We start from the raw sequence: 26,633 nt of genomic DNA, 5'->3' as shown, positions 1-26,633 counted from the left end.
AACCGCTCTAAGCAACCGATTATTTGAACGAACAGACAAGTTTCAAGCGCACCTAGAATTCCGGTGTGGACATGCACATTTCCGTTCAACGATTTTGAAAGCGAAAGAAGACCTGCAATAAACACTTATCACTCAAATAAATCAATGGCAGACCCCCAAAGATTTGATGGCATGTTGCTTGCTATGGCACAGCAGTGCGATGGTGGAATACAGGAGGTACTGCAATTCATTTTACACAAATATTGGGTAACATGAAGAAATTTGTGCTTGGAAGTAAGATCTGAAATGGTCTAGAATGTTCTTCCTGGCTATCTCTCACCCTTTCTCTCTCTCTCTCTGTTTAATGTTTATATATATATATGTAACCAGAGAGCATGATTTTCATTCATATCGCCTGTCTCCACCTGGACTCAAACCCTGTACCACTGTGTTACAAGACAGCGCGTTAATCGACTTAGCTAAATAAGTACTTCCCTAGCTAATCCGCTTACAGCTGGCTAAGTAACTACTATCATACCAAGGGAGGCAATCCCGTAACAATTCCTCCACAAGAGTCAATATACTAGAATGATGATATCTGCAACACTTCCCTGGCTATGTAATTCTTCTAACTGTTGGTTTTTTATTGTTGGGCGCCAAATGTAACTGGAGAGCATGATTTTCATTACAAAATCGCCTGTCTCCACCGGGACTCGAACCCAGGACCTCTGTTACAAGGCAGCGCGTTAACTGACTGAGCTAAAGAAGTCGTATTAAAATAGAAAAATCGACTGAAAATTACCATTTTTCAGTAAGGGTGGGTTCAAACCCACCAGAAAATATGTATACCACCTCCCATGCCATCCGCCCCCAAATCTCACTACATAGTTTAATAGATCAGCATCAGTTACAGCATCAACAGTCAACTGATTTGCATATAATTTGCATATGTTTGCAAATTTTCGAAAATGCCTGGGGGCTGATTTTCCAGAAATCTCTTGGGGTGGAATGAATTAAACTTTAAAATTTTTTTTTCTGATTTTCAATCTTAGAAGAGTGTTTCGGTCAGTTTTACACCCCAAAACTCCCCTGAAACTCAACGGAAGTCAAATTTGACGATTTTGATAAAATATTTTACATGAAATTTTAATATAAAGATATGTGTCATCTAATGAAAATTAAATATCTAAATATTCGTCAAAGGCACACCTTTTTACCGTCCACCTTTATATTATTATTATTATAAAATTCATAAAATTATTTATTTATTTATTTATTTATTTATTTATTATAATTCATATATATATTTTTGTATCCCTTATACATGTACATGTAAATATTTTTTTAATTGGGGCCGGATCGACATGAAAGCAGCAAAATTATCATCTTGTACACCAGACAAATTAAAATAAACATTTGACCTGCAAGGTATCTGCTACTTGCCATAATATATTATGTACTGTGTTACAACCTCGTGATAAATGATAAATGCAATATTATGCTAGACAAACTAGCTCCATGGAGCTTTCATCTATCCAGGTAAAGTCTGACACAGACAAGAAACTTTTGCAGCTCATCATACATCTTGGTCAATCACATCTAATTGTGCTGCATAAAAATTGTTTTGTTTCTCAGATTGTTCCATACAAAAAATGGAATAGTTTTGTTCATTCGGCCAAGTACAGCCCTGTATTCATGATATAATTTCAATGCTAAGTTTAGTAGCTATGTAGTACTGTGGATTCTTATTATGCCCCAGCTAGGGGCATTATGTTTTTCGGTCTGTGCGTCTGTTCGTTCGTCTGTCTGTCCCGCTTCAGATTAAAGTTTTTGATCAAGGTAGTTTTTGATGAAGTCCAATCAACTTGAAACTTAGTACACATGTTCCCTATGATATGATCTTTCTAATTTTAATGCCAAATTAGAGTTTTGACCCCAATTTCACTGTCCACTGAACATAGAAAATGATAGTGCGAGTGCGGCATCCGTGTACTATGGACACATTCTTGTTTTTCATGGAGTACCAATTTTTCATGGATAGCTAGAGTTAAGGCGATTCACGAAATTAAATGTTCAACAAAGTACAATTTTCTGTAGGCTTTAATGCAGACTTTGGCTAATACATTAAAATCAAATATCCACCATTATACAATTTTTCCACAATTCATGAAAAAATAAATAAATCCACAGCAAGTTAATTAAACTTTTTATGACAACTAGAGTTTTGGCATTGGAAAAAAATGAGTTCTAACTCTTATTTGTTATGATTTTTGGCTATATCCTTTAACAATGAGAAAAACCCATACCGCATTGTCACCTATATAAGGCCTTTAAATGACAAATATAAAACAATTCAAAGGAGAAAACTAATAGCCTGATTTAGCTCAGTTATTATGATTTTCCAAAAACTGTTCATAAAATATTGACTGTTTGAGCAATATTATTTAGTGTGTAACTGTGTACTGTACATATATGTTTTTATATTTGTTTTTTCATATTTTGCAGTTGATTAGTGCCTTCTTTAGTTTCTTATTAAGAAAGACAGACTTTTACACCGGAGGACTGAGAGGAGATGGTGAAAAGGTAAGACTTTAGATTTTTCATATAAATAATCCTTTTTTTCTAAGATAAGAAAGGAATTAAATAAGTATTTCTCTTTGCGTTTTGCTGAAAGTTATATTTGGGATTGATGAACAACTTATCTTTTGAAATAGAGAGGTGAAAAATACTAAAGGAATATTAAAAGTCACAAGTCAAAAACAAAATGACAACGCAATGGTAAAAAATGAATAAGGACAAAATGAAAAACAACAGTACACAAAACACAACAGAGAAAATTAAAGACCCAGGGCAATAAGAAGTGTTGAAAACTCATGAAATAATTTAAATGTGCACATGATACTTTGCTGCTACAAAATGTCAATTTTTGCTACTGGACCTCATTTTGTGAGCTATTTACTAAGTGAATATTGCCTCAGTAGATGTCCTAGATTAGCCTTCAGATCATGACATAACAATATATAGATCTGCCATTAGGACAGCTTGTAAGTTAACATAAATGCTACAGTGTGTAAGAGTAATTATCTGGGAAAGATTTCCTTTTGAACCCCCTTATAGTGATTTCTTACCATTATTTGTGTTAGTATAATTAAATTGATGTCTAAATATAACATTCATCATGGACATAATTTATCAACATTGTTACTAGCTGCCTTATAAATGATCTTCTCACAAAAACAAAAATACAGAGGTCATAATTTTTATTTTTTTTTACAAAAACATATACATATACATGATATGTAGCATAAGTTGTTTTACACAGTTCTTTGTCTTGAAATATTTTTTTAAAAGTTGAATACACATGTTTTCAGATTTTAAGTCTATCATTCTTTTATTTCAGATGATTATGAATTCTTTTAAACGTTACCAGGATATGGCAGAACAAAAAATAGCAGAGATAAAAAAAGAAAAAGATGAAGAGGAACAAAAGAGGAAAGAGAGAATTGCCAAGAAAAAACAAAAGGAAGAGGAAGAGAGAAAGAAAATGGAAGAAGAGCCAAAAATTAAAGAAATTACAGATGAAGAAGCTGAAAAAATACAACAAGAGATAGAACAGGTGCTTAACATGGTCTATAAAGATGTATTAAAAGTATTAATTGATGGTTCTGTGGATTCAATTGTTTTCGTGGGTACCAATTTTCGTGGATTATGGAAGAATGGTCTTTTCCAGGATATATGATTTCGTGGCTTTGCCAAAGTCTGCATACTAGAGTATAGAAAATGGGTATTTTGTTGAACATTTAAATGCGTCCTTTACCTTTGCAAACAAAATCAACAATAATTGGCACTCCGGCTTCCTCCACCAATAAAAACTGGCCGCCACGAAATAGCCCAAAAGCGGTGCTTAAAAGTGGCGTTAAAACACCAAAAATCAGAATCAAATCAACAATAATTGGTATCCTTAAAATAATAATGACTCCACAGTATTACATGTATACTGAAATTTTAATGGATTGTTCATACTAGACTTCAGTCTTATGATTTAAACCTTTAGTTCACTGTTGTGCACATATCTTTGTTCTATCCTTGAAGTGACAGTTGAATTTGAAAATCTTCATATCTTTGGTTTAAGGTTCTTCGGCAAATTCTTAGTTAGATATTTTATCTAAGACCTAATAAATTAAACTCTTCAATAAGACTTATTGCAAACTCTGAATTTAATTTGTAAATTGTTTAACAGCAAAAAGATGATAAAAAAGAAGAAAAACCTGCAGAGGAAGATAAGAAAGAAGAAACAAAAGAGGAAGAGAAAAAGGTAAGATTATTAAATATGAGACCTGCCATCTATTATCAGGTGTGTTCATTATAGAGCTATACACTAGATTATGTATGCAAAAGAAAAGTTGTACATGTTATATAGCAGAAACAAAGAACTATTGGATTTAAAAGATTCACATTTAACCACAGTTATCATATGTGATAAAAATTTGCTTCAATAATTGAAAACTAATGAAATGCCCCACCAGCGTGTTATCACATTCTTGACAAACTGAGCCGGTATCTTTTATTTCTTTGAGAACTCAGTAGGGATAGGAATGTGCTAATTTCTCATTTGAGTTCCTGTCAATATAATACATAATAAACACATCACATAATGCACTAGTCTTGTCTAATATATTAAGTCACGTAGACCGAAAGCTGACCGCGGGATTTATGCCATACCTGTCGTTATTGTAGTGATAAGTGAACACAACAGGGGGTCCAGTTTAACAGCCAATCAGAAGACATGTTACATCCAAAATTAAATTATTTAGGGTTAGCAGCCATTTGCTTTAGTTGTTTTTGTCAGTCATATTTCATCATTAAGCTAGCAGTTGAACATAAAAACATTGCTGTCAAAAACAAAATGGGTGAAAATATAATTTTTTAATAATTAAAACAATCAATGCTTAAAACAGAATTCGGAAAATGAATGCAGATGTCCCTGATTGGCTGAATAGCTACTGGCTCTTCATGAAATAAATTTGTAGCCACAGTCAAGTGGACAGCTTATTTCGAATCCTGCCTCATGTTATCTTTTTGGGTAAAGGTTATGCTTTGTATTATTTCTTAGCAGGTTTGCATATGAATATAAGTAGATGATGGTAATATGCCAATAAAACAGCAACCCATCAATACAAAAAGCCAAAATATGTCTAACGGGCCATATGCAGTCATCAACAACAGACAAGTGTTTATGCAATATGTGAAGTTCGAAGTCTAGAAATGTTGTGAATGAATTAAACAGAGACTGTGAAAGATCGGCCATTAAAACCAAAAACATTAAGATATAACTTAAGACAATCACTGACTTGAGCCAGGTACATGTCGATCTCATTGCCTATTTATATTAGATCAGTAGAAAAGCAAAAGGTACATAACAAAAAACATGCAATACAAATTAGTATGGGAAAGCACTAGATATAAGATTACAAAAAGTAGGGCACCAGTACATTTGTCGGTGCATTATTTCATAGATATAAGAAGATGGGGTATGAGTGCCAATGAGACAACTCTCCATCCAAGTCACAATTTGTAAAAGTAAACCATTACAGGTCAAAGTACAGTCTTCAACACGGAGCCTTGGCTCACACCGAACAGCAGGCTATAAAGGGCCGCAAAAATGACTAGTGTAAAACCATTCAAACGGGAAAATTCATGTCTGTATATTTATTATGTCATGAAACATTATCAATGTTTTGAGAGTGACAATGAATAGATTTTTTTTATCTATTAAATGAATTTTAGGAAGATGAAGATGAGGAAGATGAGAAAGACAAAGGGAAGTTAAAACCCAATGCAGGAAATGGTGCTGACTTAGAAAATTACTCTTGGAGACAAACACTAGATGAAGTTGAGGTAAGGGTTATCAGTAGCAGGGTGCAAGAAAAGAAAAATGTTGGTCTACTGAATGTATATTAAAAAAAAAATTATTGCGAAAAATGCGACAGGGTTATAGTCGCAATAATTTAAACTCGCATTTTGAAATATCTTATATGAATTAAACAGGATTGGTCTCAATATCGCAAAAATTAGAATCGCATTTTAGTCTTAAATGACAAAATCGCAATAATAAATGCACGCAATAATTTCTGAATTTACAGTAGTTACAAGAAAATCAAAAATTTTATTCAGATCTATAACTGCAAAGGATTATAAGACATTGTTAAGCCTATAGAATAACATAAGGCCAACCTTAAAAATATGTTTGTTTGCAGTTTTCCGACTGTACCTTCAGACTGAAGGGTCGGTAGGTAGGAAAAATATTTTATTTTATCAGCCAAAATGAAGTTTAAACAAGCAGTTACACAAACCAAGTTTCTTGTGAAGAAATTTCTTTTAAAACAACAAACACTGAAAACCAACATGAAATGAACAGGCATTTTCAGATAAAAACTTTTCAACCAAAATTGAAACTATAACATGGTGTGATTATCCAATTTATGACATTATTGAATACTAGTACTGGAACACTTATAAGATCTTATAAACAAAGAATGACTAGAATTGTTTTAAAGAAATTGTTCACTGACATATGCTTCTTTACTAGAAAGTTTTCATGAGTAGAGTATTTTCATTAGGAAAATGTAGATATCAAAGATTCATAAGACAATGAAAGAGTGTTGTTATCAATAAAAAAATTAACCATTGAACATGTTGAATCTTTCTCAATTAAAAAAAAAGGAAACTTGAAAAAATATATTTGCCATCTGACTGTTTTCATAGATCTAACAATATTTAATTATATGTAATAAGGTTATATTTTGAAAGATATGTTGATGTGATCAGGCTTTAATTAAAACCAAAAAAAATCTTAGACTTCAGGGTGAAATCAATAGCACCCCTTTAAAAGTAAATGGTCTGTACTGAAATGTTTTGACTGCATAAAAAATTGGCAGCATAGCTCCTAAGGATATGTTTTAATTCAATTCACACAAGCCACACTGTTTGAGTATATTTAATATTGTAAAAGGGAGAAGAATTGCAATGAGTGGGGTAGCTCCCCTTATCCTAAAGGAGCATACTCATTGCAATAGAAGATAGATTTAACATAGAGAAAGTATATTTATTTTTACAAGCCAACCATTAATTTTCTTTACATCTTTGTGTAGTTTCTGTGGCTTCTTATAGATTTGGCATTGTCTATCGATTATAAATTCCAAATGCACACTTCCTGGCGTGTTTACAGGTATCCATGAAGTCATGGAGAAGTGGTTTCACCCTTGTTTTCTTCACAACCTTTTATAGAAACTATGGCATACTTCAGCATGTTCAGGCTGCTGTCAAATTGTTTAACCACTGATATTGGTTCCATAAAGTCAGGCTCAAGAGATTCTGTACCCTATCTGTTTGAGATGGAAATGGTTATCGTGTCGGTTTTATGAATATCCGCTGCATCATGCGTTCTCAAATCGTCAATGATATCCGTCTGAATCTGTATAAACAGTTTACTATTAAACTTTTTTGGTTGTTATTTGTTTTAAAATTGACAGAAAACGACAGTGCAAAGTACTCCTCCATGTCTTCATCGATACCTGTAAACAATCTCCATGTGTAGCCTGGCATCCTGACCCAATCTAATACTTCGTCGATAGGTCTACTCTCAAGCAGTTGGCCAGAATCCCAGGCTATCTCCATGTGCTTTATTATTAAACGGTCCCATGTACGCTTGACAAGAAGGTAAGAAAAACCGAACTTGAAACGTGTAATCGACCCAGACTTTAAATCAATTCTGGAAACGACCAGAAGTTCCGGATTGGGTCAATAGAAAAATAAAAATAATTTCTTCAAATTAAAAGCAATAAAATTTTCACAGTCGGGCGGATTTTCGAGGGTTGGTCGGTAAACTGCAAACAAACAATATTTTAATTTAAGCCTAATTGTTTTACCAATCAAGAACTTATTTTGACTGTATTGTAAAAAATCATTGAATTCCTTGAATCAGGGGATGGTCTTTATCTCCAATATAAATTGGTATATTTTCTAACTAATAACAAAGAAGGCTACAGATGTGCATTATATAGTGTTCTCAGTGGTAATTTTTATACGACAGCAAAATATTTGCGTTCATATATTGCTATCATGTCGTCGTCTGTGGCAGTGTGGTCGTCATCCGAAGACATTTGGTTTCTGGACAATAACTTTAGTTTAAGTGTATGGATCTCTATGAAATTTAACCAAAAGGTCCAATACCACAAAAGGAAGGTTGGGTGTGATGGTCCCAACCGTTTAGGAATTAGGGGCCAAAAAGGTGCCCAAAACAAGCAATTTTTCTAGTTTCAGGACAATAACTTGTGTATAAGTATTTTGATTGCTCTGAAATTGTACCACAAGGTTCAATACCAAAAGCAGAAGGTTGGGATTTATTTTGGGGGTAATTGCCCAAACTGTTCAGGAATTAGGGGCCAAAACAAGCATTTTTCTAGTTTTCAGACAATAACTTGTGTTTAAGTGTATGGATGTCTCTTAAATTGTACCACATTTTACAAAAAGAAAATTTCTTTTTTTCGAAAAGGGGGGGGGGGGGGGGGGGGGGGGTAAAAAAAAATAGGGGGGGGTCAATTTTTTTTCCCTCAAGATATAAGAAATTATCAATGTTCCAAAAAAAAATTGGGGGTCACAATTTATTTTGCTAATTCTTTGTATTTAGTCTGAAAACAGATTTACTAAGTATTGCGCAACAGCACAGTATATTGCACAACAGCAAGAAATCTTCAATTGAATATAAATTCAAATCATATAACCAATTTCAAGTTCTTTGACTACATTTGTTCTGTGTCAGAAACCTATAATGTGCCAAATATTTAATTACAATCCAAATTCAGACCTGTATCAAGCTTGAATATTGTGTCCATTTTTGCCCCAACTGTTCAGGGTTGGACCTCTGCGGTCGTATCCAGCTGCGCTCGGCGAAGCACATTTATTAACAAAGCTTTTAACAACTGACATTTATTATGTAACTTTAGATATTTGTAAGTGTTATCCATGTGAATCTTTTCTGATTGGTTAGTTTTTGTTTACTTTTAGGTGAAAATACCATTTAAAGTATCTTTTCCAGTGAAACCTAAAGATGTTGTTGTTGATATTCAGAAAAAGGTTAGTATTTATATCATAGTTTAATATCAAAAGGAGGACCATATCTTTGGTACATATATACATTTTGAACCTCAGTTCAAAGGTCACTTCTTTTATAAGGTCATTTTTCTCTTGTCCCTAGGGTGACCTTTATATACAGATTTGACTGTATTTGTCAATCTATCATGGAAAACAAAGGCTTGTTCAAATTTACTATGGGAGCAAGTGTTAAAAATTACAATCACATTCAATTACTGAAATCAAGTGATAAACTCTTTAATTGAACAAAAAGTGTAAAAAAATCATTTGCATAGCTTTGCAGGTTAAATTTATAGTCTACAGTATACATTTATCTTGAAATTTTGACTTCCTAAATGTTTGCATTTTTTCGAAGAAAAATATTCATTCTTTCAGACATTAAAAGCAAGATTGAAGGTCACCTACATCTATATACAAATTGATAAAACATTTCATCTATAGATTTACTTGATATTTTGAGAAATTCAAGGCAGGATTAAATAGTCATCTACAAATATTACATAGGTGGCCAAGTGGTCTAAATAGTAAATTACTGTATCACTAACCTGTCGACACTTGAAGTTGTGAGTTCCAAACCGACACATGGCAGGTGCGTTTAAATCTGATCTTAATTGACTAGGATTATCAGTTTTCCTGTCTAAGGTGGCAGTTCTCTCCGGGCATTCCTGCTTCCTCCACCAATAAAAACTAGCTGCCTCGAAATAGCCAATAGTGCTGAAAGTGTTGTTAAACACCAAAAATCAATCAGTCAAATATTTGATGCCAAAGCATCTTATCTGTAATTTTATACTTGTTCTTTTCAGAAATTAAAGGCAGGGTTAAAAGGTCATCCACCAATAATTGATGGTGAAACATATAATAGTATAAAAATAGAAGAATCAACGTGGATTATTGAAGATAGAAAATGTTTAGTTCTTACAATACAGAAGGTAAGTTATATAGATATAAATAAAATATTGTAAGAGTTTATTCGTGTGTAAAAGAAGGCTTACTCATTTACAATCAGAACAAAGTACAATGTAAAGAATTTGAGTAAACATTCATTGTACCAACATTTTATGTCTTAAATTTTCTTTTCTTTTTTTCATTGGAATTTCACAGATATACTTCTAAAGGTCAGAATTTACTCTGTTAGTGGTATATTTTTCACTTGTAATTTAAATCAATAAAGACTGAAATCTAAAATTTCTGACCTTAATCTGTTTAGGGTGCTGTTTGTGAAAATCAGTAAATAAAATTTAAGATTTCACTCCATGCATTCAAACATACAGTTACAAAAAATTAACAAAACAAAAATCAAATTTATTGTTTAAAATTCACAAATGCTCTTCATTCACAAATTTGGAGAAATAGATTAAAAAATTGTTCTAAGGGAGATAATTATGTGATCTAAGGTGAAACATACTGACTTATTTTTCCAGAAATGCCAGGTCTGAAAAAAGTTAAAACTGTATAAAAAGTATGTTTTTTTAAGTTGAATATAACAATAGTTTATTCTAATGTTTTGTCTTTCCTGTAAGGTGAATGCAATGGAATGGTGGAGTAGAGTAGTCACTACAGAACCAGAAATTAATACCAAAAAAGTAAATCCAGAAAATTCAAAGGTACAAATTCAAAAAAAATATATAGTTCATTTGCATTTTGTTACATTTAAAGTTTGTGATTATTTCAGTTTAAGGGGAACCACTTATGACAAGTCAATGATATTTGGTATGCAGTTGAATAAGCATTGGCACGACTCAATTCCATGGAGATTAGTTGGCCCTTCCCCCTCAGTCATGGTCTATTGACTTTGAAACTTTTGCACACATTAAAGTTTGTGATTATGTCAGGTTAAGGTGAACCACTTAATATAAGACAATGATAATTGGTATGAAGTTGTATTAGCATTGGCAAATATTATTACCATGGGCATTATTTAGACTATTTTAGGTTGTTATGGTCAGTAAACAGTAACACTTTAAAATAGTGCTTTTTGTCTTGCCTACGAGAATTAGGTGTGCTGGTTCAAGAAAAATGTTATAAATGTGAGCAAACTCTTTTATATAACAGCTTGGAGATTTGGATGGAGAAACCAGAGGTGTGGTGGAGAAAATGATGTATGACCAAAGACAGAGAGAAATGGGATTACCTACATCAGAAGATCAAAAGAAACAAGATGTTTTAGGAAAGTAAGTACTAGTTGTCACACTTCAATTCAATTCAAGGAAGGTAAAAGAATTGTCATCACACAATTCTCATACTTTGGAAACTTATTCTGAGGAAGATAAGACATGATCCTTCACACAAATACTGTTTATGTCCATTGGACTCAGTGCCTCACTATCATATTTACTTTACATCTATTTATCTTAAGGGCATACAATACAGTTACAGGGGAGATAATGACGTTGCACATGTAAAGTGTTATTTTTCACGACGTCAAACTGTGACATATAATGAAAAGATGCATTTTTCAACTCATTTTTATCATTCGCTTTAAAAAAGGTGCATTGACCCCTATTTTTTAAAACGACATTTAGCTTGATTAGGTATGGATATTATTTGTACCAATTTTTTTAAATTAGATAAATATACCACCAAAAAGCTGTTTTTTATCTAAAATTATGAAAAAAAATTTAAAAAATGAATTATTTCCAAAGAATGTTGCACAAATTTAGAGCATATTTATGTAAAAAAAGATATTCCAAATGATTTTACAAAAAAAACTTTTGTTTTTATCTTTTGAAACAAAAAAGTTAGGCATGTCTATCCAATGGATAGAAATATCTGAGAATCTGAAATTTTGAGTAAATGTCTAAAACTGTGACCCCATTTATCTCTAAAAGTAGCACATGCAGGTATATTTTTATCACATATTTGAATTGACTAGGTGGAAAATAGCTTGTATGCAAATTTTCGTAAAAAAATCACTGTGGGATCAAAACTGTATTGTATGCCCTAAATCTCAGTCTTATCGATTCTTAAATCTTGATCAAATGACATAAATCTTGATGAAGTTTCATACAACTATCACATGTACTTCACATCACTCTTATTTTAAACCTTACATTACTCTTAACTCTTCCAACTCATTATAATTCAGCAATGAAATTGAAGTTGTGTTGTCCTTTGTACATCAGTTAGTTATGATAAGGTCTCATCTTGATGAAATTCATTTGTGAAATTTTATCAACTTCATATAAATCTACATTTTGGGTGAATTCATGGATTTTTATGAAATTTTGCAGGCAAAAAGAGATACGAGTTAAGAAAACAAATATATTATAATCTTTTATACTCTTGAATATGCAGTAAATTATAAATCCTGTAGAAGTACTGATGTATAGAATGCATGCTAATATCCCCATATAAAGCCTGTTATAAACAGCAATTAAAATGAACAAAACACAATAAATTAAAGAAGTAACATAAATTCTAGTACTCTTCAGTGATAAATAATCTTGGCTTCACATGTTATATTCTACAAATGACAAATGTACATTATTATGGTGGAACCTGAATGCAGGTTGTATAATGAAAGTGTATTGGGTGAAGATGCAATACCAAAAATTACTTGAATACTGTTATTTAAATATATATATACAGTAAATAAGAAGATGTGGTTTGATTGCCAATGTGGTAATGTCGCATCAAAGTACAAATGACATGGATGAATGCAACTGTAGGTTGCGTATGAGCAAGACCCAAACTGTATAGTCAGCTATAAAAGGCCCAACATGACAAAATGTGAAACAATTCAAACAAGAAAACCAATAAACTGATTTATGCTGAAACAATGAACAAATATAACAAACCGCAACCAATGTCAACAACTATTACAGGCTCCTAACTCGGGACGCACTTAAAGAATGTGGCAGGGTTAAACATTTTTGTAAGCTCTTTACCCTCCACTAACCTTGGACAGTTGTATAACTGCACAACATAAGGACAAACTGTAAAAATCAGTTGCAAATGGCTTGACTGATCAGATTTGCTTGAAGCACAAAAAAACAACCAACAAAAGAGTACCTATCTAAGAGAACTCGCAATTACTGGAAGCTAGCTGAAAGCCATTTACAACTAATAAGTAAATCATGTTATCCCAGATTAAAATATCAATCAGTTCACATCCAACAGATTTAGTGTAGAGAGGTCATAAACAGTCTGAGAAAAGTATTCCCTTGTGCAATGCCAACATATAATTAGTCAGGATAAGTTTTCATAACTGTACAGCAATAATTTTTAAGTAATGTTTGGTTATTTCCTCTATTTGCAGATTTATGAAACAGCATCCAGAGATGGACTTTTCGAAGTGTAAATTCAATTAACCGTTTCATTCATTGTTCATGCCATTTTGTACTATCAATCCAATATGTAATTAACTTAATTGAATTGTGTATGCAAATATCATAAGAGTTCAGTGTCAGATTATGTTCTTTGACATTCATTTCTGTTATTTATAGTTATTTAAAGTTCTTTTCACGTCGTTAATAGAACTTAGCTATGGATGTGAATTATTGTTAAAGGATAAATGCACAACAAAACTTAAATTTTTGAAGAACAATATTTTACCTAACAATATCAAATGGATTGGCAGTGTATGTGGGTTTTGGGAAAAAGTTGCACATTTAATTGTTCACTCATACTTATAATGCATGAAATAATTGCCACTGGACATTATACAAACAACAATTTATCAATCATTCTATCACAAACTTGTTTTGTTAGGTTTGTATTACTTGACATGACAGTTATAAGAGGGAGTGGGGTTATTGAGCTACATATATGGTTAATGCATAGACTTTTTACAAATTCCATTCCTGACATTGCCTTGGTAACTAGTTATTAGGACTAATACGATCTTTATAAATTTTATTGAAATAAGATTGTCATTAAATTAAGTAAAGATTTATCTTTTTGGTTTAATAATCAGTGTTTACAAAATTCTGGTAAAGAGGTTTTCATAAAGACATACAATAAAAACAAGCCTTATGTAAGAGTTGCTTTATAGAAATTTAAATTCAAGCAAAAGTGTCAAAAATTTCTCAATTGCAAAGAATTGTAAGATCATTTGTATATAAAGGACAACAAAGTATGGTTGCAGCAATACACAGTATAGTCAGTAATTAAATCCAGTTATTTTTTTGAATCACTTTGAGTTTTAATTTTTTTTTTCAAAGATTGTAGGTATAAATAATTAGTAAATACATGCCTTTAGATAATAAATGGCAGCACTGCATAGAGACCATATCATAATTTTACTTTACCCTCCTTCACAGAAAATATCTGCATCATATTAAACTGCATGGCCAGTTACAAATCATTCTCATTGTAAATGTTGCATGTTATTACATCATTTGTCATAGATTTATTTGTGGTTAATAATGTGAAAATGTGACTCAAACTCCAGCCACAGTTTGTCACCTGGGAATTTCTTGTTAAAAGCGAGACAGTGTAGGTTACATAGAATTTGTAATTGTTATTTGACAAACATGTACGAACTACATGTTGTTTTTTTTTAATCTTGAGTTCATTTGTTTCTGATATATGTAATGTTGTTAAGGCATAATTTTATTATATATAACAATACAGGCAATATTCATATGCATGTATGTATAAAAGACTCAAATGCAAGTAGAAAGGGGTTCACACAATACTGTAAATAGGTTCTATTTGATCTTTGATAGTAAGATGTAAAATAATACACATTAAAGATGATTATTTTGAATTGTATTCCTGTTTATTTATAATCATATATTACATACAAGCTCCAATTACATTGCACTGTGAAAAATTATATAAATAAAATGATATGGGGTAATTATACTTGAGATAATATATCATATATAACATAGCTCACAACATGAACACAAGAAGTATGCATTCATATACACATCATTAGATGCCCTATAAAGTGGAGTGCAAAAGATTTTATAAATAAGGCAACAAATTAACACAGCCTTTGTGATTTTTGTCTTAAAAGTTAGTCCTATCCTGGAATTTGTTCAACTTCTAGCATTAATGAAGCTGCTTTTCTTTGTGAAAAAATCCTTGTTATTGTTGTAAACTATTCTTCAGCGTATACAATTTGAAAAGGACTTCAGCCTATTAAAACCTTGTGTACAACTTTTTTTGTCAAACTGTTATATAGTTTAAATTAGTAATAATGTAAAAATTCAATTTCTTGGTCAATTTTTAAATCACTTTTTATACTTTTCTTATTATTGCATTGTTTTTCAAAGTTCTCTAATTTTTTCAGCAGGTTTCTGCATTATTCTTAAATTCTTAATTTTTTTTATCTGATTTCTGCATTATTTTTAAATTCTCTATTTTTTTATACGCCCGTTTACGGGACGTATTATGGTATACCTCTGTCCGTCTGTCCGTCCGTCTGTCCGTCTGTCGTCAACATGTCGGACATTAACTCATAAATGCTTTAACCAATTTGCATAAAACTTTGGTGAATTGTTTATATCTATTGACGTGAGCTCCCTTTTATTTTTTATAAATTTGAAATTTTACGTTTCTGAGTTATGGGGTTTTATTCATTAAAAAAAGGGGGATTTTCCAGTTTTTATACGCCCGTTTATGGGACGTATTATGGTATACCTCTGTCCGTCTGTCCGTCCGTCCGTCTGTCTGTCCGTCCGTCGTCAACATGTCGGACATTAACTCAAAAAAGCTTTAACCAATTTGCATAAAACTTTGGTGAGTTGTTTATATCTATTGACGTGAGCTCCCTTTCGTTTTTTATAAATTTTAGACTTTTCGTTTCCGAGTTATGGGGTTTTATTCATTAAAAAAAGGGGGATTTTCCAGTTTTCGGACAATAACTCAAAAATGCTTTCACCAACTTGCAAGAAATTTTGATTAATTGTTTATATCTATTGACATGAGCTCCCTTATGATTTTTGTAAATTTTAGATTTTACGTTTTCAAGTTACGGGGTTTTATTCATAAAAAAAAAGGGGGATTTTCCAGTTTTCAGACAATAACTCAAAAATGCTTTCAGCTGTTCTCATGAAACTTTGATGAATTGTTGATATCTATTGATGTAAGCTCCCTGTAGAATTTTATAAATTTTAGATTTTACATTTCCGAGTTATGGGGTTTTATTCATTAAAAAAGGGGGGACTTTCCAGTTTTCAGACAATAACTCAAAAATGCTTTCAGCAATTCTTATGAAACTTTGGTGAATTGTTTATATCTATTGATGTAAGCTCCCTTTAGAATTTTATAAATTTTATTTGTTAATAGTCTGACAAGAGATTTACTAAGTATTGCGCAACAGCATAGTGTATTGCACAACAGCAAGAAATCTTGAATTGAATATAAATTCAATTCATATACCCAATTTCAAGTTCTTTGACTACATTTATTCAGAAACCTATAATATGTCAAATATTTAATCACAATCCAAATTCAGACCTGTAACAAGCTTGAATATTGTGTCCATTTTTGCCCCAACTGTTCAGGGTTGGACCTCTGCGGGAGTATCCAGCTGCGCTCAGCGAAGCAGTTTATTGGACAATAACTCAAGAATGCTTTGACCAACTTGCAAGAAATTGTGGTGAATTGTTTATATCTATTGACATGAGCTCGCTGTCGATTTTTATAAATTTTAGATTTTAAGTTTCCGAGTTACAAGGTTTTATTCATAAAAAAGGGGGATTTTCCAGTTTTCTGACAAAAACTCAAAAATGCTTTCAGCAGTTCTTATGAAACTATGGTGAATTGTTTATATCTATTTAAGTAAGCTCCCTTTAGAATTTTATAAATTTTACATTTTACATTTCTGAGTTATGGGGTTTTATTCATTAAAAAAGGGGGGATTTTCCAGTTTTCGGACAATAAGTCAAAAATGCTGTCAGTAATTCTCATGAAACTTTGGTGAATTGTTTATATCTATTGATGTAAGCTCCCTTTTGATTTTCATAAATTTCTAATATTACATTGAGAATTAATTGAACTTTATTTGTTTATAGTCTGACAACAGATTTACTAAGTATTGCGTAACAGCACAGTGTATTGCACAACAGCAAGAAATTTTTAATTGAATATAAATTCAATTCATTTAACCAATTTCAAGTTCTTTGACTACATTTATTCAGAAACCTGTAATATGTCAAATATTTAATAACAATCCAAATTCAGACCTGTATCAAGCTTGAATATTGTGTCCATTTTTGCCCCAACTGTTCAGGGTTGGACCTCTGCGGGCGTATCCAGCTGCGCGCAGCAAAGCAGTTTATTTCATCTAATTTTGCATTATTTTTTAATTTTCTATTTTTTTTCAGCGGATTTTTGCATCATTTTTAAATGCCCCAGGTCTTCTTCAGTTTTTCTATTGTCACTTCTTCTTCATCACTTTTATCATCTTTGAAGTGTAGACCAAATTTAACTTTTTGTCCAAAATTATCACCCATGTATCTTTCATCTGCTTTCTCACTTACTCTTTGCCATCTGAAAAAGACCAATGGATTTGATATTCATTGTTTTGAATATGGAGGTGTCTCTGTTCCGGATTAATACTGTTACATGAGTGTCTGCCTTGTCATCCTAGAAATATTACTACCTATGTTTGTTTGGTTTTCAGTAGTTTGTTATGTGGCTGTATTCTGGCACAAATATCTGCATACAATATTCTGTGTATGGATTTCAAATGATTCAGTTTGAAAGGTATCCAAGAGAGTTTTATAAATTGAGAACAAAATTTAAAGGATAAATTCCATGTGAAATTTGCTTAATATACATTTCATGCTGCAATTTTGTTCCAAAGAAAAAAGTGGGAAACAAATATGAAATAACTGATCCCATTGTAAATCATGTGCTGCCAAATTTCTTTTCTCAGTATAGCTATAATTATCCTATTAAAACAATGTACAGTTTAAGTAACCTGCAATAATGTAAGAAAATCCTAGTCCCTAATGGCAACTTGTACTGAGTTCAACATAAATTCAGAACTTATATGATATAGTTTTTTTTTTGTTTTTTTTTATTGCATTCATCAATTTATGTGAATCTTTACTTACAGCCAACCTAAATGCCTGATTAATTAATATCATCTCTTGAATTGGAATATTAAAAGCAAGACTTATAATAAAATTGAGAATGGAAATGGGGAATGTGTCAAAGAGACAACAACCCGATAATAATTTATAATGTATGTACTCATTATTGCTATGAAAATCCTTTCCCATGTTTCATACATAAAAAAAAGTTAAATTGTTTAATTAGGGTACCTTGTATCACAACTGATTCTGAGCAAGTCTGTTAAGTTAGCTGTAGACATGTGCGCTGCCCTGAAAAATAAATAGCTACAATTTAAAATTTTACATATTTTATTGTTGCTTGTTAATATTTTGACTTTATTTCTTCTAATTCATAGACCATTATAATAAAAAAATAAATTAAAAAAAAACATCGCTTAGACTTGTTTAGTACTTCCTTAAAATTTACAACCTGAAATATGTTTCATGCCAGGCTATTTTATACAAACCAAATGTAGCAAAACTAGGAAAAAGAATTTTATTTAAATTAATGAAAGTATGAATAATGGCAGGAATGCTGCAAGATGTATTTTGGGATTTTTAGTGTTCTTAGCTTCAGGTCTCATTGACACATACCTCACAGTGGTGGATCCAGGATTTTCAACAGAAAAGGTAGGACTCAGAGGGGCAAGCCAAAACATTTTGCCTTGAAAAAGGGGGCTGGCAGAAACATCTATACTACTAAAATAACGAGGTCCAATTTGATAGCTGGCACGACGTAAAAATGACGAATCAAAGAATTCAACTTTATATATAATTAATATAGGACAATGGTGTTGATTAAAAATTACACCATTCCAGGCCCTTTTGTTTTCCACATAATTAATAATACCAATAATTAACTAGTTCCGGGTAGAAGGGTTCAAACAGAAAGATTTTGAAAGCAGAGAAAACTGCACCTTATAATCAGCATGACTTTATCAAATGACAAATTATATGAATACTTAAAATCCAGGCTGAAAATAAGGTGTAGGTACTTTAATTCAGTCATGGACCCGCGATGTCACGGGTATGTTCTAGTTTTCTTTAAAAAAAAAAAAATTCTGCCATAAGGAGTTGAACAATTAACATTAGAAAGTAGATTAATTGAGTGAAGTATGGATGCTTTAGATGCTTTACCCCATGGTAAAGATTAACACATCTCCTGCTTTGAAGTCTGATGTTTTCCATTGTCCTCCAAATTTCTCTGTTATTTCCCATGGATCAGTAGTAAACCATCCAGTTCCTACATTTAAAAGTATAAAAGTATGATTTCTGTACATGTAAGAATCTCAGTAAAACTCATTGTCTTTCTTGAGCTCTTTCATCAGATCTTGCTTGTTTTTAATTTTTGAAGGGTTTTGAATATAAAAAATGTTTGCAACTAAAAGAAAAAACAAACAAGTTAGACATTCTTTTTCACCGAACATGTTTAAAATTGTTTCTCTTATAAGTATAGTAAGAATTATTCATGAAAGACGTTTTTATTTGCAGTCCTGAATATACATGAAATAATTGATGTTACACAAGTTAAATCAAAGAAGCTAGTGATATATAATTTTGCAGCGAGTCTAATTTTCCCTCTCAAATAAGGCTTTTTAATTAAGTATAAAAGTTATCTGTATAATATCTATAAAACACATTATAAATTACAAACCAAACATTTACAAACTTAGTTTACATACCTTTAAGTTTGGCAGCTTCAACATCTAAATGTCCATATGTTTTCTGGAAGTATTGAAAACTGGAAAGGTAATACAAAAACAGTTAAATAAGCAATTTTCTTGTGATATGAGGTTATAGCTAATCTTTCATGTGTAGTATTTCTTTGAAGGATTAGTGAAATAGTGACTGCAGTCTACATTTAGAATTCATTTTCTTAAAAAAAAAATCATTTCCAAAGAAAATTGCATTAATTTATAAGAGATGAAATTGGAGCTTTAAAAGAACAATGAAACAGTATAATTGTTCATCTGTATTCTTTAATTTTATGCCATTTTTCTCAATTCTTTATGTTGTGTCCATTATCATCTCTTCATTATATTTTAACACCCCATTATTCAATTCTTGATTTTTTGCCCTTCATCTGCATTCTTTGTTCCCCTCTTCCCACTATTCTCTATTCTTTAAACCCCATCCAGACCCTCATAATTTTACTTGTTCATTAATTATTACCTTTCTAGAGAATTAGAACCTTCACATACAGCTAAACATCCCATTTCAAGTGTTACATCTCCAAACGGAGTCCACATTGTGTAAAGATTTGGTGTTCCTCTGTTCATGTAAACACGGTCAACGTGGACACCAGTGAATGCCTCTCTGTATATACCTCTGTAAGTCATATAAAAATAATTATTAAAAAGAGGAAAATGATTTTAAAAAAAACTATTATTATAACAAATGACACAATGAGTGCAAAGCTATCATAGCCACAGACAAACAAAACTAAATTTTGAATCTGCTTGGAATTAGCATTTAGAAAATAACACTTCCGAATTACATAAAAATCCAAATAACAGCTAGAACACTTAAAATTAACAACTATTTATAAATCATGGCTGATTCTTTAATATAGAAAACTTACATCATACCTTAACCATTTAAAATCGAAAGTTCTTGGTTCCTCGCCCAAAAATCTTCTGAAGAAATCTTTTGCTGTAATTCAAAAATATTTTTGGAATGGTAAACTGGTTAAAAGAGATGTAATAACAGGTTTAATAAAGTCATAGCAAACATCGTAGTATATAATTTCACAATTTGAAATAATTCTAGATTTTCACATCTTCCGTATGCCCATTTTTTCTGAGTCAAAATATATTTGTAATTTTATTTCCTGCTATTCTATTTTATTTTGACAGGAGTTTTCACCAAAAAAGGTTGAACTTACAATTCATATATTTAAAAAAAAAAACAATTTCCATGACAGATGTGAAATTCAAATCTAACAGAATTACAAATATACTTAAGACGGCGTGCACAAAACTGAGTCCACAAACGTAACGTCTTCAAATTATTTCAATCATTTACGACGTCGGCATTTTCCCCCAGAAAACAAACGCGTAACAAAAACACTGGACACTTAATTTATCACATAGCTTTAAACATACACGTTCAACATATTTTTTTTTAACAACAAAGTGCAGCATATGCATATTCTGGAAATATAAATAAATATATGCTAAGAGCAGTGTAATGGAAATAATAAGCGACTATGTCGTGGACCCTATTCAGAAAATAGCGTTAATACGTCATTTCTTTAAATTGTAACATAATAGCTGGACATTGAAAAAATTCAGGTGTTCAGCCTGGACTATCGAATCATTCATATTTTGCAGATTTTTTTAAACCTCTTGTTATGCACATTTGGAATATTAAGATATTTTGAAATAAAAAAATAGCAATTGAATATTTTTTCTTACCGATTCTTCCATTTTCGAATATTAATCCTTCCAAATTACTACTTCTTACACATTACGAACTACATTTCAAACTCATCCATCATGGTCGTTTTTGAATTTTTTTGCGGTGAATTTCGTATGACGTCATAGTCCGAATCCGAAAAATTCTATTATACGAAAATGCGGGAAAATATGTTGAATTTGTATAAATTTAAAGTCAAAAACTCTATTTTATGCTTATTTTTTTGTTACAAGTTTCACATAATTTTGCCGTTTTCCCTATGTTCGTTTCATACTTTATAGATTTAATTTTGATAACTTTATAAGTAATGTGGATTTTAATGGGTAGCATTCATCATTTTATGATATAAAAACTTCCAATTTAAAATATATTTTAAACACGGTTGTATAAAACTACTTTTAAAAGCGCATTTTACAGTTGCCTTCAACTTTGTGCACGCCGTCTTTGTATTACACTACGTTTATATACTTACGTCTAGGACCTTCCAAAACTTTTTGAATATTTTCTGCGTGTGTTATTTTTCTGTCTCCCTGAAACATTACATGCACACGGCTCATTTTAAATATGTTAACTAAATTGTAATCTTATATTTCATGCAATACCAATAGATCGATTGTATCACTAGTCCCAGCAATAGCAGTCCACCTTTTTTTTTATTACCCAAATTTAATCAAGGCTTTGTAAAGAACTACTATACAAATCCTTGATTTCATTTTTTTTTCAATACTGCTTGAACGCTGGGTAAGCATTGTCTCGGAGCAGTCGATTGGTTGTTATGCTGCATGTCGAATGTTTTCGGTAATTCCTGTTAAAATATTTATGTACTAAGTAATCATTCCATGTCTGTGACGAACTGATTTTTTTTTTTAATTTTATGTACCTCTAAAATAAAAAGGAAACGGTTTATTTCTTTAAAAAACTCATTTGCAACTTGTTAGTGCACGTGTCCTAAGTCAGGAATCTCGTCAGTTGATGTCTATAGTCATATTTTAGTTGTTTTCTTTGAAAGCATTTATGTTGATGCAGATTTTTTGTATAGTTATAACCAGGAAGATTTAGACACATGTGAAGTAGAAATAACGCCAATTCAGACAATATATTTTAAGTGCTAAAGTGACAATTTGTTAATCCGTTTATCTAACCTTTTACATTTCTTTGTGTTTAATTAATTCTATTGTAAAATATATGTTTGTCGTAATGGAAATCACTTTGACGATAAGAAGTTGGTCCTTTGGACACCAATCCTTTTCTATAGATACTGTTTTTTATATATACTTTTGTATGTAATTTTGAAGTCAGTTTAGGTCTTAGGTCTGCTACTGTCCGGACCTTGCTAATAAAGTTTAAAGTATTGGTATTCCGTCTTTGAGTTACTATAGTCGGAAAACCCCCGGTTATATAGTCTCTGTTCTGGAATCTGTGTGATTTAGAGCTACATATACATGGGTATAGAGCACTTGTCTATTGTTGAAAATCGTTTGTTAACGTCTAGATGTGTTGGTGTTGGGTAAATGTTTTAACACTGACACCTGCTTTTGCTCTTGTTGTAAATTTACTGTTCTCTGTTAAACAAAACTTTGTAAAAGTGGTTCTTCACAAGAATAAGAAATATTATAATTGTCAGATAATGTTTTTGGTTTTGAGAGAAAACATTTGAAAGCAGTCAGTCGTGAAGATTAAAGGACAGTGTATTCGACTTTAAGTTGAAATGGTGTGTAATGCCTGATCATAAATTCGTGAAAATAATAATTTCAAAAAGAGGTAGAAGACACCATAAAGGGAATATCAAAAATCATAAGTCGAAGTAAAACTTGGCAAAAGAACGAAAAACTACGAAATAACAATCAAGTCTACAAAATATTACATAGAAACTAAAGACCGGGGAAAACGAATCCCAGCAACCGGGAGTGTTTTCAGGTGCTCCTTTTGTGGCACCAGACGTGTTTATCATGTTAGCTATAGTCATGACAAATTCGACGATAAATCTCATTCGGTGCACCTGAAAGATAACGAGATTGTAGCGGCGACCATTGAAACATATTCATGGTCATGTACGTGTAACACAGATATAAATAATTCCATAACGGTCAACCAAATCATGATGATGTCCATAAAAACATGCAAATTAGACTTTCAGAAGTTAACACTCCCATGCATACTAAAAACTTTTTTTTGCTCTTCCTGTCGTACTTTTATTTCGGTTGATGTGTGCTGGGAGCATGTCTTTTGTTCAGGCGGATAATTTCTTATATTTCGATATAGACTTAAAGAAAGGATATGAATATTAAACACTTTTACCCTAAGATAACACGAGACTTACCTCCATAAAAGGAATACATCCTTGACCACATCTAGCCTCCAATACTCCTTCAGGCCAAGGGTCAACTAATTTTCCATTGCCCTGTTCTTTGACGTATTCTAGTACAGTTTGTCGTGCGTTAAGTACTTCTTGTCGGTAATGTAAACCCCGAATAAATAAGTATCTGCCAAGGAATTAAAAGTGGTTGATTTTAAAAACTAAAACAAAAATAAATGCAATATACATTTCTTACCATCATGTTTTGTATGCACTCCGTGTTACATCTGGCCTTCGCCTTCAGGAAAGAGTGTACCAATAAGTTGCCTTCGCCTTCAGAAAAGAGTGTAACAATAAGTTTGTCCCGACTTATTATATTAGAGAACTGTCGTTCTTGCATCTATAGGAATGCTTGTCTTGTGAACACACTCAGAACACATTATTTGAAGTATAATTATAGTTGAGTGCATGATATCGACTCTTTTGGTAATCATTGCAGAGTTTATGTGTCTTGTTTCCTTATATATACAAACACAAGAAGAGGTACTTATACTAAAACGGTTATATTTTTGGCAATATTTAAACGTTAACGGCATGACAGAACATCCTGTCGTTTCGTTTGAATCCAAAGTTCGTGATAGAAGAGTTTTATACTATACATGTATCACTTATATGCATGCATCTTGAAATTCAGCTCTTACAAGAACTTGCTGTTCATTCTGATAAGCAATATTTTAAAGTATAAAATTGAGAATGGAAATGGGGAATGTGTCAAAGAGACAACAACCCGACCATAGAGCAGACAACAACCCGACCATAGAGCAGACAACAGCCGAAGGCCACCAATGGGTCTTCAATGCAGCGAGAAACTCCCGCACCCGGAGGCGTCCTTCAGCTGGCCCCTAAACAAATATGTATACTAGTTCAGTGATAATGGACGTCATACTAAACTCCAAATTATACACAAGAAACTAAAATTAAAAATGATATAAGACTAACAAAGGCCAGAGGCTCCTGACTTGGGACAGGCGCAAAAATAAACTATTTAGTGTTATCTTTGATGGGTTCATGTTAACCAATTGTCCCGTTCAGACCAGTTAAAGTGTCTGATTGATTTACCATACTAGTATTGTATACTTGCTTTCGTCCTGAAAAAAATACAGTAATATTTGTCACTGACAAAACTATGCTGTGTTGCTTTGCATTTATTTTCTAGTTGCCCTAAACATATATATTTGATAACTAAATATAGACATAATCTGTGATTAACCTCAATGTTGATACTAGTAGCTGTCCTAAGCATGTAACCTTTTTCAAAAAGCACACGTAAAAGCTCATAGATATAAGAGGATGTGGTATGAGTGCCAATAAGACAACTCTCCATCCAAGTCAAAATTTATAAAAGTAAACCATTATAGGTAAAAGTACGGTCTTCAACACGGAGCCTTGGCTCACACCGAACAGCAAGCTATAAAGGGCCCCAAAAATTACTAGTGTAAAACCATTCAAATGGGAAAACCAACGGTCTAATCTATATGAAAAACGAGAAACGAGAAACACTTATGAACCACATCAACAAACGACAACTACTGAACATCAGATTCCTGACTTAGGATAGGTGCAAACAATTGCAGCGAGTTTAAACGTTTTAATGGTACCAAACCTTCACCCTTTTTCTGAAACAATAGTTTAACATCACAACATAGAAAGACACACTATAAAATATCAACTGAAATAGCTTAACTCAATCAAAGGACATATTAACACCAGTGAACATACACTGAACAAATAAATTTGACCTATGATACAATGTAAATACAAAAATAAATAAACTAAGGGAAGAATAATAAAAGTAACATACACTATATATATATGTCGGTATATATAAAACTATAGATCATAATACGCGAATACAATATGTGAAACACAAGCCTAGAAGCATCAACTGAATGTTGTCATGCTCTGCTACTTTAAGTTTGTGATCTAGGATGGGTTGATGCTTCTAGAAAAACATGTATGGTAAATAAACAATCAAACAACAACAGTGGAAGGAAGCGATGACGATTGTCAAGAAAGAAAATTTATTGAAAATAAAGAAAAAATTATAATGATAAAAGTGAGTCCAAGCCCATGCTTTGTGATTACAACATGTCGCTATCTACATGTCTGCCTCTGGATCTTGAACATGGTTCGCACACATATAGATCGTGATATTCAACTGAAACGTTCATTGGATCTAACGTCAGAATGGACGCGTATCATCATTAAAGTAATATGTCTTATAATAAATTCATTGTTGTGCAAGATTTATAATTACAACCTATCTTTAGTGTAAAACGCATTCACAACATGAATTAAACAAGTGAAATAATTGTACTAGATCATCAATACAATGTAATAACACAATCAACATGGACTGTAATTTGTGACTGAACAGTAGCAACGATCTTAGCCAGATATCAATGAAAATTAGTTAAATAGTTTGTATACATAGCGTATGATTGATTTAAGTACTTATAGATATTTTCATGTATACATACAAATAAAAACAAGGAAATCAATACCCTTTTGTCTGTATTTCCTTGTGTAACGCCTCTACATCAGACAACAAGTGATTGCAATCTTTAAGCTGCTGTAGTCTATCTGATGGAAACTCCACCGTTTGTGTACCAAGTTTTACTGTCCTTGTCGCCATTTCGTTGTTAATAATAACGGCCTATTTATCTACATGTTCTTCTAAAAATAGAAGTGTATTTGTTTATCTCTAGTATTAT

General features: G+C 31.9%; 2 protein-coding genes across 2 annotated transcripts; one reads left to right on the top strand and one right to left on the bottom strand.

Annotated features, from left to right (window-relative positions):
• The first annotated feature begins 43 nt into the window (after nucleotides 1-43).
• LOC127724016 (nuclear migration protein nudC-like) lies at nucleotides 44-14,842 on the top strand. Its single transcript, XM_052230751.1, has 10 exons — nucleotides 44-216; nucleotides 2,485-2,562; nucleotides 3,380-3,595; nucleotides 4,220-4,294; nucleotides 5,767-5,877; nucleotides 9,046-9,114; nucleotides 9,936-10,061; nucleotides 10,653-10,736; nucleotides 11,185-11,303; nucleotides 13,391-14,842. The coding sequence occupies exons 1-10, from the start codon at nucleotides 145-147 to the stop codon at nucleotides 13,440-13,442; spliced, it is 1,002 nt and encodes a 333-aa protein (XP_052086711.1). The 5' UTR covers nucleotides 44-144; the 3' UTR covers nucleotides 13,443-14,842.
• Nucleotides 14,843-17,414: 2,572 nt separating this feature from the next.
• On the bottom strand, nucleotides 17,415-26,622 carry LOC127724017 (uncharacterized). Its single transcript, XM_052230752.1, has 9 exons — nucleotides 26,424-26,622; nucleotides 23,884-24,046; nucleotides 22,036-22,093; nucleotides 20,735-20,798; nucleotides 20,319-20,474; nucleotides 19,829-19,887; nucleotides 19,284-19,389; nucleotides 18,357-18,416; nucleotides 17,415-17,577 (listed from the first exon to the last, which is right to left on the bottom strand). The coding sequence occupies exons 1-9, from the start codon at nucleotides 26,552-26,554 to the stop codon at nucleotides 17,430-17,432; spliced, it is 945 nt and encodes a 314-aa protein (XP_052086712.1). The 5' UTR covers nucleotides 26,555-26,622; the 3' UTR covers nucleotides 17,415-17,429.
• Nucleotides 26,623-26,633: the final 11 nt, after the last annotated feature.

Source organism: Mytilus californianus, unplaced genomic scaffold, assembly GCF_021869535.1.
Source record: "Mytilus californianus isolate M0D057914Y unplaced genomic scaffold, xbMytCali1.0.p SCAF_14, whole genome shotgun sequence".
NCBI lineage: Eukaryota > Metazoa > Mollusca > Bivalvia > Mytilida > Mytilidae > Mytilus > Mytilus californianus.
Note: the sequence above shows the minus strand (reverse complement) of the source record. Positions and strands in the feature narration are given on the sequence as shown.

Excerpts from the sequence above, each read along its gene's own strand:
- LOC127724016 (XM_052230751.1), top strand. The coding sequence starts at position 145 with ATGGCAGACCCCCAAAGATTTGATGGCATGTTGCTTGCTATGGCACAG. Across the intron at positions 2,563-3,379 it reads TGAGAGGAGATGGTGAAAAG|ATGATTATGAATTCTTTTAA; the intron begins GTAAGACTTTAG and ends CTTTTATTTCAG. Across the intron at positions 3,596-4,219 it reads TACAACAAGAGATAGAACAG|CAAAAAGATGATAAAAAAGA; the intron begins GTGCTTAACATG and ends ATTGTTTAACAG.
- LOC127724017 (XM_052230752.1), bottom strand. The coding sequence starts at position 26,554 with ATGGCGACAAGGACAGTAAAACTTGGTACACAAACGGTGGAGTTTCCA. Across the intron at positions 20,799-22,035 it reads AGTTTTGGAAGGTCCTAGAC|CAAAAGATTTCTTCAGAAGA; the intron begins GTAAGTATATAA and ends TTTGAATTACAG. Across the intron at positions 18,417-19,283 it reads GTGTTAATCTTTACCATGGG|GGCAGCGCACATGTCTACAG; the intron begins GTAAAGCATCTA and ends TTTATTTTTCAG.